Below are 11,204 nucleotides of genomic sequence, written 5' to 3' on the forward strand. Positions count from 1 at the left end.
AATTTTGTATCAATTGGGTATCATTTTTTTTTACGAAAATGTCACTGTCTATATGACAGATTACAAATGTGTCTGCTTTCTACACGTCACCTTGTTTAGTGGGATTGTGTTTTTCCCTAAATATCTAGTTAAATAATAAAAATACAAAGATGGTAATCATAGTTTTTATTTAAATTGATCTTAATTGTATTGAAGTTATGTGGAATAGTAATCTTACCTCTATTATTAACTTATTTTGTTCATAATATTCGCGTAGTGTCCGGCATAAATCGACAAATTTTTAATATTTTCTATATTTTTAGGTGCTTATAGCGGCAACGGTGTGTACGAAATCAGGGAAAGGTATACTACAATTTCAGTATTAATGAATTTCTAACACAATATTAGTTATAATACTTAATAATTGATTTGCCTAATATTTCCATATTTTAGCCCTTGTATCTCGTCAATTTGTCGAAATGACAAAAGCGCGGATTGAGGGACTTTTAGCTGCCTTCCCTAAATTGATGACTGGTGGGCGACAACATACTTTTGTTGAAACTGAATCTGTCAGGTTAGCCCTCTTAAAACACATTTATTTACAATTATGAGACCTTCTATTTGTTTATACCTCTGTCAATTTTAGTAGTTCATATGAAACTAGACTTTGTTGACATAAAGCAGGGTAGACATGAGACACTTAGTATTAAAAGACTCCATTCCCTGCACATAGCACAATTTTTGAAACATTGGATGTTGAATTATGAAACTCAATTCAGTGCTTTATCCTGTTACCAGATTAAGTAAATGGAAATATTTGGTTTTCCCTAGTGGAAGTTGAACCCACATACATAGTGATTATGGTGATATGCTGCACCACAACAGTCTTTTTTACTTATAATGAAATATAATTATTTTAAGGTATGTGTATCAGCCTCTAGACAAGTTGTATATGTTACTAATAACTACTAAGGCTAGTAACATTTTGGAAGATTTAGAAACACTGCGTCTCTTCAGTAGAGTGGTAAGCATCCATCTTAACTTGTTTTATTTGTTCCTTATATCATCTGATAGTTATCTTTCTATTATTTAGTAAATACTAGTTATTTTGAGACAACATTTTAAAACAAATAATGCTATTGCCCGAAAACATATCTCAGTTAGATATTATTTAATAAAACATAGTTAACGGAAAAACAATGCACTTATGGTAATACAAAAATTATTTGGACTGACTTGCAATTCAGGGTGATTATCAAATATGTTGAGTACCATCTAAGACATTATATAGTCTTGATTCTCAAAAAGAGTACTTTGTAAAACAAATCATGTGATAAATTGTAGATAAAAGTTATAAACTTTGTATTTTTGTACTTTTAGGTGCCAGAATATTGCACTCAGTTAACTGAAGCTGAAGTGTTGAATCAAGCATTCAATTTGTTGTTTGCTTTTGATGAAATTGTTGCTCTTGGATATAGGGAGAGTGTAAATCTTGCCCAGGTAAGTCACACATTTTTAATTGTTTGTAACAAACCTGAATTGCAAAAATATAGTAATAAGAATATATAGTTATCTGTTTCCAAAGATTATCATTTATAATTGAAAATGGCATCTTAAGATTGCTCTCAAGATCTATCTCAGACTTGAGTGTTTTATAAATATGAGCCTAAAATACTTGATGAAAATAAGATCTTTCTGGCTCACTAAAAGAAATGACGCAAAGAGATTTTATATTTTCCTATTTATTAATTGTTCATTTTTAACATATTTTAAGGTACGCTCATTTGTTGAAATGGACTCCCATGAAGAAAAGATATACCAAGCTGTCAGACAGGTAAGCATGTTTTGTATTTTAAACACCTTATTTTTTTATTAAGCATCACATCAGTTTCTTTCTTTTTTGTTAATATAAAGACTCTATATATTTTATTATATAATAGTAAAAAAATGAGCATGCCCTTCTTGGAAACTGTTTAAATCTGTGCTTAGACACCACAGACTCCTAGATGTTTTTCAAGTGGTGTGGATTCTAATCCCTCTACATTCAATTTTTAAAGATTTTCTAAATAAGTATCTTACATTCCCTAGTGTAGAATAGCAGTATAAAAATATATATTTGCCATGAATATTGAATGTAAAACAAATATCAATAATATTATTTTTGTTTCTTTGCTTGTTTGTTGGTTATTGATTACTAATAACTAAATGAGCAGACTCAAGAGCGCGAAGCTAACAATCGTATGAGGGAGCGCGCGAAGGAACTCCAGCGCGAGAGACTGGAAGCGGCCAAACGCGGACAGACGCCGCGCTCGCAAACTGGTTTCGGTATGTTTTCGTGAAAATAATAAAACTTATAATTTGTTAGGCTTAACAAAAGCAGCCAATAAATTTCCTTCCCAATAAAATTCGTACAATTTTAAATAGGTCTTAACTGTTATTTTTTTAGCGTATTGTTAAATAAGGTAAATTATACATAATTTACATATAAATATTGTACCTAATAATAGGAAGTGGTTTCGGAAGCTCCTCTATTGCATCTGCACCATCTGAACCAATCGCTGAGAAAATACCAACTACGCCAGTTCGTGAGACGTGAGTTTTTTATTATTTATTCTTATATTACTTTTTTAAAGTTTTTGAGTACTAAAGTGAAATCTAAACGCCAAGTTATTACGAGAGGCAATCGAATCCACATCGAACGCGTTTACAATCAAACCCTGTCACACTCACAATGCGCCACGATGGCTTTATATTCAGTTGAATAAAAGTTAAAAGTAATAATATATTTGCAATAATTAAAGTAATTTTTATTTTCCTTTTCCAGTCGCACATCAACAACAAGATCTGCCATGAAGCTAGGTTCCCGAGGCGCAGACGCTGATACATTCGTATCAAGACTCCGCAGTGAGGGTGACGTGGCCGCCATCGCGCCCACTTCCACAGTCGAGAAAGCGCCTGTTATTAGTAATAATAAAGAGTGAGTGTGGTTTCTTTTTATATTTTTGTTTGAGTGAAGTCAGTTATTTACCTTAACTATATATTTGACGCCAGACTGACTACCAACACGTCTACTCTCTGCAGTTACTTGAATAAAAATGATGTGTCACATGGTGTGTACCTGAGTACCATGGTAAGTGACTGTTAACACATGCAGTATGGTTGACGAGTCGTGGCCCCCTGAAGTTAGCTACCAATGGCTGCGTAGAATTGATTATAGTATTTTTATTAGTTTCAATCATTATCTTTCCAAGTAAAGAATGCGCCACTACTACTAGCCGTACCGTGTTCTATGTATGTATGAGTGTCTATATGGAATGAGCGAATGTATGACCTTATAAACTCATACACTACATTGTTTAGTGTATGTTAACGGTTGCGGGCTCGATTTCCATAAAATCGAATCGAATGACTGAATGAACGAATTGTCATTTTTTTGTTGTGGCGGCGGCATTATAAATGATTTTAAAAAATAAGCAATAAAATCGGTGTAACTATTTTTTGGTAGAATATTATTGTTACCGATTGTATATATATTGTTTACCTTTACGTTGTATCCCGGTTACAGCAGAGTAGGCTGAGGAAACTTAGTATTAATTCTCTGTTTCCCACCAAATCCAAGGAGTCCAACCCACACCCATTGCGTGTACAGTCACACGCTGTGTCACTGTGCCACGACGGTTTCAATAACAACAATAATGTATTTATATTAAATATGTTTTCAGTGTACACTTACGTTTCGAAGAGCGATTGAACTTGACAGCTGGTCGAGACGGAGACATACAAAACTTTGAGCTTTCTGGTTTGTTTATTTGGTTATACCTAAATAAAGAGAATGTTTGTCAAATCAAAACATTTGCGATTTATGTATATATTTTAAATTACACTATAATAGAATAAAGTGTATTCACGGTTAGTACTGAGTATGTTAAACACCACTTTAAATGTAGAAATATTGAAAATATAAAGTCAGATCACAATATAGTTAATAACAAAGAAAAAGAGAATATGGCAAATAATATTAAATTTGAGGCTGTCGTGGCGCAGCGGCACAAGGGTGTGCCTGTAACGCGACGATTGTGGGTTCGATCCCCACTCGAGGAAGTGACATATTTATTTTCATTTATATATCCATTTCTTCGCTCTAGTGACAAAAAACGCTTCGAATGTTTGGGAATAGCTGTGTGTAAATTGTCTAAACTTTATTATTTTTTATATCATTGTTTAAAGGTTCAGTAATATTTATTTTCATTTATTTATTTTATTATCTATAATTATGTATTAATCAGCTTAAATTATTTTGTTAACGGACAAAATGATTAAAGTTATTAGGTTACCTATGAAAAAATACTTTTTACTTATCAAAATTACTAAATTTTTGTGTAGGTTTGTTGACACTGCGCATAAGTAATGAACAGTTTGGAAAGATTCACGTACATGTTGATAATAAGGATACGCGGCCACTACAGTTGCAGGTAAGTCAACTATTCATTAATAAATCGTTATTACGTCACGTAAATTGTATAGAAAGTTGGGTTTCATTATAAGATATTTACAAAGTTTTATGATATTTCTGTATCAACTTTTGAGACTTCATGAACGAATCTAAAATCTTTTGAAAAATTTGTAAACACATAAATACAAATGTTCCTTTGAGTATACACAACTCACAAAAGTTAAGACCATACCACAATGGCCCAATTTAATTTAATTTGTTTTTTACCTTCATTACATATACAGCCGGGTAGGCAGAGGGAACCTGGGGACTTTGTGTTCAGACTCTGTTTCCTATACTTCGCGCAATTCTTGGGGCACTGCGTGTTCAACGGCGGAACTCAACAACGTGCTTTGCCATTTTACGCAAATATAAAATATTTTATTTCCCAGAGTGGGAATCAATCCCGCAAATCTTGCACTTACAATCTCGCACGCTTGTGCCTTTGCGCCACGAAGGCCTCTAATACATAAATAAATAATTATATTTCATATATTAAATGTTCTACAGACACATCCAAATGTAGACAAAGAAGCGTTCAGAAACGAGGGCATTATCCGTTTAAAGCAAACTCAAAGGCCGTTCCCTTTGAACAGCGACGTGGGAGTTTTAAAATGGCGTCTCACCAGCGGTGATGATAAATCTGCACCTTTGTCTGGTAATTAAATTAAAATTAATCATATTTTTTTCGACTGTGTGTGTGGACTACATAAAATGTAGTGTTCGAATATTGGTATCATTAATTAAGTCTACGCGAATTAATTTAACGATACAGGAGGTTTTAAGGCGTACTGCTTAATTCGGGAACTGGTATAGCTCGCCGTACAATGTCCCGCCATCTTGTACCCATGCACGTCTACCGACGAACGACGGCAAACAAACAAAACTTAAGAAAATCTTCCAAAGTTCCAATTATTTCAAGAAATGTCTCCAATAATAGTTTTCTTTAATATATTCTTCTTATAAAGTTAGCTCAGTTCAGTCATAATTTTATTGCAGTATATTGAAAATTAATAATAAAAAAAACACATTTTCTCAGTAAACTGCTGGCCATCAGAAGGTGCAAACGGTGGATGCGACGTCAACATTGAATACGAATTAGAACAAGATCACTTAACTTTGTCAGATGTTAACATTACTATACCGATACCGTGAGTACTTTATCCTTTTAGCAGATTCAAAAGGCCAAAATGTTGGCCAAAAGATTACGAATGTATATAGTTTCAGCAGTTTTAAGCAAAAAAACGATTTATGGTATAAAGGGTTTTTTGTTTTTCAGTTCGGGCAACCCTTCTATCGTAGTGCACCAATGGGAGGGTAGTTACACACAAAAGGGACGCTCCATAATCTGGAATGTTCCATTGATAAATAATCAACAGAAAACTGGTACTTTGGAATTTACGTGAGTTATTTAACAATTTTTTCTTATTTAGTTTACCCTGTAATCCGCATTAAGCAGGGTAGGCAGAGCAAAGCTAGTATTAAATCATAGAAACATATTTTTTTAACAAAATATTGAAGAATGAAGCATTTATTTTTTCATATCACATAATGATTTACTTTTGACAGTATTTTAATTTGTCAATTTATTAAAAAGGATAAAAATTTAAAAAGCTATACCCATCTATAAAAAAGGAATAGTCAGTTTAGTTTCTTTCACAAACTTGTTATCATCCATTTTTTTTGAAAACAAGTTTCTAACTTTCCAACAACATTTCCGTTTATTTCAGCGTGACCCCAGCAATTCCAAACGATTTCTTCCCGTTATCAGTGTCGTGGGTGTCCGACACTTCTCTAGCCATGCTCGCCGCCACTAAGGTGACACAAGCCGACACCGGAGCGAGTGTCGACTTCTCTCAGGACATCAGTTTCCATGCTGATAAATATGAAATTGTTTAATTTTTTAAAGATTCATTAATGTTTTAAAATATTGTTTTTCTTAATTTTTTTAGTATAATAACTATCCAATTGCAAAATATTTTTATTACTTGTATTTATTGATTTAGGTATATACATACTTCATATTACATATATTCAAATATAAATCTTTAATTTCAAAGTGTAAATTTAAATGTGCACTAACTTTAAGTATTCTATAAAATATAGTTGTAAAATGAAATGGTGTTTTATTTTAATATGATTGTGTTGTATGTTGTAATGTTTGTGTCGTTTCAAGGCTTGTCGAGTATTGGTCAGTTGCAAAGTGAAGATTTACATTCGCCGTGGCTTAGACGGAAAGTTCGTTTCGACTTGAATTTATCATGTGAGTTTTATTATTAATTTGTTTCGACTCACGCTGTATCCCGCCTATAGCAGCGTAGGTAGAGAGAAACTAGTGTTGACACTCCGATCCGCACTCTCCAATTTTGGAGATATTGGTATCAAGTTTACTTTGGATAAGCAGAGAAAATCTAATAACTCTGTTTTCTCACCTCTGCTCATTTTAAAAACGACGTATTTAGTGGATATTTACGTGATAAAATGTAAATTTTTACATTTTCACCTGGAATCAAATCCATTCGCGTGTCGCATCTAAGATTACTTCATAATAAAAATATTTTAAATTGCAATAATTTTCCAGATTTCCACCGTCTCGAAGGATATCACGTAGATGCAAATTTAGTAAAAGACCCCACTACCTATCCGTGGATAGCCAAAGTGGTCCACTCTCGTAAAAACGCAGTGCCTTACTTATGCACCGCGTCGTGTGTAGACAAGTTTATATTTATAACTTCGGCAAGATGTGTTTATCTGTATGTCGTTTTTATTTTGTTTTTTAGTTTCACGCTGCATCCCCCAAATAGCAGAATGGGAGAAAATCTAGTGTCGAAACATTCTTCTCCATTTCGAGACTCCATGCTTTCTGTTACCACAGAAAGGGGATGCAAGTAATTTAAATTGGGGAAAATGATTATAATCAGTCAATTGGGGCCAGTAGTGGCGGAGGGGCACATGTGTGTGACTGCCAACGCGACTGATTGTGGGTTCGGTCCCCACTCGATGAAATGAAATATTTATTTAAATTTATATTTTCATTTCTTGGTGTTGAGGCAAATATATCTTTATCAATAAATATTACTAGGTACAGAAGTATATTGTTAAATAATCTAACAATTTTCAGTCTTAAAATAAAATTCACGTCTCTAATACATCAAAACCAAAGATTAACAGTGAAAGCGTTAGTGAGACCTTCCAAAGAATCCCAGCAACTTTACGATGACATTGCATTCATTATAGTCGACGACGAGCCTGTCAACTTTGAATGGGTTACTATGAAGGTTTACGAAGAAAAACGAACTGATGATGCATTCTTTTGGTATGAAAAAAAGGAGTTGGATAAACTTGATTATGTTGTTGTGGGATATGCAAGGGATAAGGTAGTTTTATAATTATATGTAAACTGTAACGCTGCGCGCATAGTGACCGACAGCAAACTCGACGGTTGTGGGGCCCATTTCCATTCCTTTGAGTTCAGTATTTAATACTTTAATTTATTCTCTCTGGTAACAAGGCAAAGCGCGGCGTTGAGTCCCGCCACTCAATACGTCTCGCTATGCCTTGAAAAATTTGGCGAAAAGTTGAATTTGTTTTCTACTTCTTAGAATACACGTTGTATTTTCAGTATGGGCATAAAGAATATCATTATTTCCTCTAAAATTTCATTTCACTGTCCTGATGAAATTGAGAATAAGAAAATACACTTCAGCACTTCACTACAACATGACAGAATATATTTCTTTTATATCTTCTATACCACTTCTTTTTATATCTGCTTTCCCCAAGTCGAGCTTTATTTTACCTTACATAACCAATGCGTGAAATATACCTACTTTCATGTTAATTAAAATCCAGAAAATGTGTATGTAATTATTTTTTCCTTCAATTTTAGCTTCACAATATATCCCGCAGGCTTGGCAGAGAGAACCTGGGAACAGACATTAGGACACTTCCGTTCCCAACTTTCCGCTGAATTCTGGAGGTGTTGCGTGTTAAATTGCGGAAGTCAACGCCGCTTGCAATTAAAATATAAACAACTTTTTATTTAATAAAAATACTTTCAGAAATCATCCGCATATCCAGTTTGGCAAAGCAATTATCAACTGACCGATTTACATGTTATTATGGACATGAGATTATGTTCAAATATATTGCCATTTGCAAAAGGCACAACTGCTTTTAACGTCCTTTGCTATCATTCTTGTTCATTGGACGATTTCGATCGAAAAGACATATCTTGTCTCAGATATCATGGCGTGGACGGCGGGGCTGTGGTGAATGTTAAAACTAACACAATAATGGGTGTAGCGACTTGGGGATCTTTTTACCACGAATTTGAGCTACCAGTCGGAGTCGCCATGACAAATACTGATGCTTATCGTGATGATTTCAACTGCGCTAAGAGAATAAGAGATCATAAAGAAAAACATGTCACTCTAGGCTTTTATCAAACACTTTGCGATAAATTAAAACCAATGGTGAAATAAAATTATAGCCAATATTTTATTATTAAATTTATTTCCTTATAAAAATTACATTACACATCTTATAATAACAATACATTAAATTATTTTTCTATGTTAAAGTTAAATTTAAATACAGATGAAGAATTTGAAAATTTAATTGGTTTATCTTTTGGAGTTTCTGTATTAGAACTTTTAATTTCATCTAAACTTCCTTGATTGGTTGAATCTTTATCAATTATATCACATACATTTGTAGAATCATTATGTTCTTGTGGTACATTAAAATTAAATTTAAACGAACTATCTCCAGTTGTCAAAAAGGCAGATTTTCTCACAAATGTAGCCTTTGGCTGAGCTGGGCTATCAGATATTTTAATTTTGCTCGCCACTGAAAAGATATTATTTTTTATAGATACAACCAAAGATTATTTGTAAATAAAAGGATTTTTACATATCAGGGATGTTATTGTGTAACTGAGATTTGGCTGTGATTATGGATATAAAATTATTGCGCTCGTAGCTTTTCCCACTTGAAGTACAATTATTACAATTATTTACCAATCTGAATTGTGTGTTTGTTTACTAATAACATTGTTATTTTAAAGACAATATTATAATAATGACAATGTATATATTATATATATACATTGGAAATTAAAGTTTCATCAATTCAATAAAACCATTATTTAACAGCGATTTAGTTAAAAAAAATATATATATAGCTATCTTTTTTATTTATAAACCGATTGAAATGAGAAAAACACTAAACACAGGCAGGCAAGTCTATCAATACATATCATTATATTATATATTTACATATTACCATGCATACATATATGTCAGCATTGCCAAATTTTCTCCTGATGAAAAGCAAGATTTCAAAGAAGTAAGAAAAGGTATAATATATATTCATAAGGTTCATACATTTTTGAATAATTAATATTTAAAGGATCTTTTATTGACAGCTGTTTTTCATATTCTTATTAACTATGTCAGCTGTGACTCTGTTTGTGATATTTATTGTATTATCATTTTCTAGTAAATATTCTTTGGAAATATTGCTATGTATTGCCATAATTGGTCTCATTTAGGCTCTGCCCATATCTAAAATTATGCAAAATTTATATAATTTATTTCAGATATTCAATAGTTTTGGTTTCAGTTACCAAACTCCATAATATCCCTGATACATGTGTACAATGTGTAAAAAATATTATTTTAATCTAAATATCAAAAAATATTATCTAATTTTGTAATTACAAAATCAACAATGAAATCAACCTACCTTATAACTAATTTAAGCAATATTAGTTAGCTAGGTATTACTAAACACCTACTTTTGGCAAGTTTCTTTTCTTCTGCAGCCATTTTTGCTCTATAATCACCAAAATGTGTTCGCATTAGTTGTCTTTTGCGTATCATAGGTTGGTTATTATTTTTCAATACTGTGAGAACTTTCCATGCTTCTTGTACTGCAAAGAAAAAACTTGTTATATATGATGTATAAATATATGATGTCAAATTGGGGGTATTTCTAAAAAATAATATAAATGTCCTCATGTAGTTACTTAAATGTTATAATGCTTAATGTTTGGCTTCTTTAATAAAATATTCAAAATTGAAATTAATTTCACAATAATTAGAAAGAAATATCTTGTTCACTCACATTGTTTTTCATTGCCTTTTTTGTCTGCTAAAGTTTTTTCCAACTGCTGTATACACCAGCACAACTGCAACTGGAATTCTCTGATCGACTCTTCTGGATTTGCACTGTCCGTAATATCTTTATCTGGTTTGCAAGACTTCTGAATAGTGTTTGTCTTACCCTTGTTATGAAGTTTGGTTGCTTTCGGCATATTTCTTTAGTACTTGAAAACCTTTTGCGAATAAATCTTAAATTATTTATAGATAATATTATTCTCAATATATTAACAGTATTTATTATGTGAATAATCTTTTTTGGATTATTTTATACGCAAAACGAACCCCACGTTATGTTTGTTGTTGTTGCTCTTTATTTATGGCGTTCCGAGCGTGCCAATTCAGCACTAATCACTTCGCCAGTGTCACGTTGAAAACACGTTATGTTTTGTAGTAATGAAATGAAATGACAGTTACACTTATTTGTCAAATGATTTGATCATTCAACGAATGCGTGAGTATAGCGTTTTCTGACTATAGACAATGCTAACAATAAGCAATTTATAGTATAGTTACGGTATTTTTCAAAAAAGTTTAAAAATGTCACAAAATATTTTTATATTAATACT

At 32.4% G+C, this 11,204-nt stretch overlaps 3 protein-coding genes across 3 annotated transcripts; 2 read left to right on the plus strand and 1 right to left on the minus strand.

Annotated features, from left to right (window-relative positions):
• Nucleotides 1–28: 28 nt before the first annotated feature.
• deltaCOP (coatomer subunit delta) lies at nucleotides 29–6,590 on the plus strand. Its single transcript, XM_085208250.1, has 15 exons — nucleotides 29–152; nucleotides 303–342; nucleotides 433–553; nucleotides 901–1,003; nucleotides 1,360–1,479; nucleotides 1,754–1,813; nucleotides 2,193–2,304; nucleotides 2,487–2,571; nucleotides 2,804–2,956; nucleotides 3,702–3,778; nucleotides 4,363–4,451; nucleotides 4,982–5,129; nucleotides 5,511–5,622; nucleotides 5,751–5,873; nucleotides 6,202–6,590. The coding sequence occupies exons 1-15, from the start codon at nucleotides 150–152 to the stop codon at nucleotides 6,368–6,370; spliced, it is 1,515 nt and encodes a 504-aa protein (XP_085064376.1). The 5' UTR covers nucleotides 29–149; the 3' UTR covers nucleotides 6,371–6,590.
• On the plus strand, nucleotides 6,590–8,976 carry LOC146540929 (uncharacterized). The gene is made up of 4 exons (XM_085192383.1): nucleotides 6,590–6,734; nucleotides 7,053–7,224; nucleotides 7,593–7,848; nucleotides 8,533–8,976. Exons 1-4 carry the CDS (start codon nucleotides 6,590–6,592, stop codon nucleotides 8,953–8,955), a joined length of 996 nt encoding a protein of 331 aa, XP_085048509.1. The 3' UTR covers nucleotides 8,956–8,976.
• On the minus strand, nucleotides 8,970–10,933 carry LOC146540930 (UPF0488 protein CG14286). Its single transcript, XM_085208333.1, has 3 exons — nucleotides 10,601–10,933; nucleotides 10,272–10,406; nucleotides 8,970–9,322 (listed from the first exon to the last, which is right to left on the minus strand). Exons 1-3 carry the CDS (start codon nucleotides 10,788–10,790, stop codon nucleotides 9,036–9,038), a joined length of 612 nt encoding a protein of 203 aa, XP_085064459.1. The 5' UTR covers nucleotides 10,791–10,933; the 3' UTR covers nucleotides 8,970–9,035.
• Between the last annotated feature and the right edge of the window lie 271 nt (nucleotides 10,934–11,204).

The sequence above is a fragment of the Heliconius melpomene genome, chromosome 1 (genome assembly GCF_056956725.1).
Source record: "Heliconius melpomene rosina isolate 202511_hmr_F chromosome 1, ASM5695672v1, whole genome shotgun sequence".
NCBI lineage: Eukaryota > Metazoa > Arthropoda > Insecta > Lepidoptera > Nymphalidae > Heliconius > Heliconius melpomene.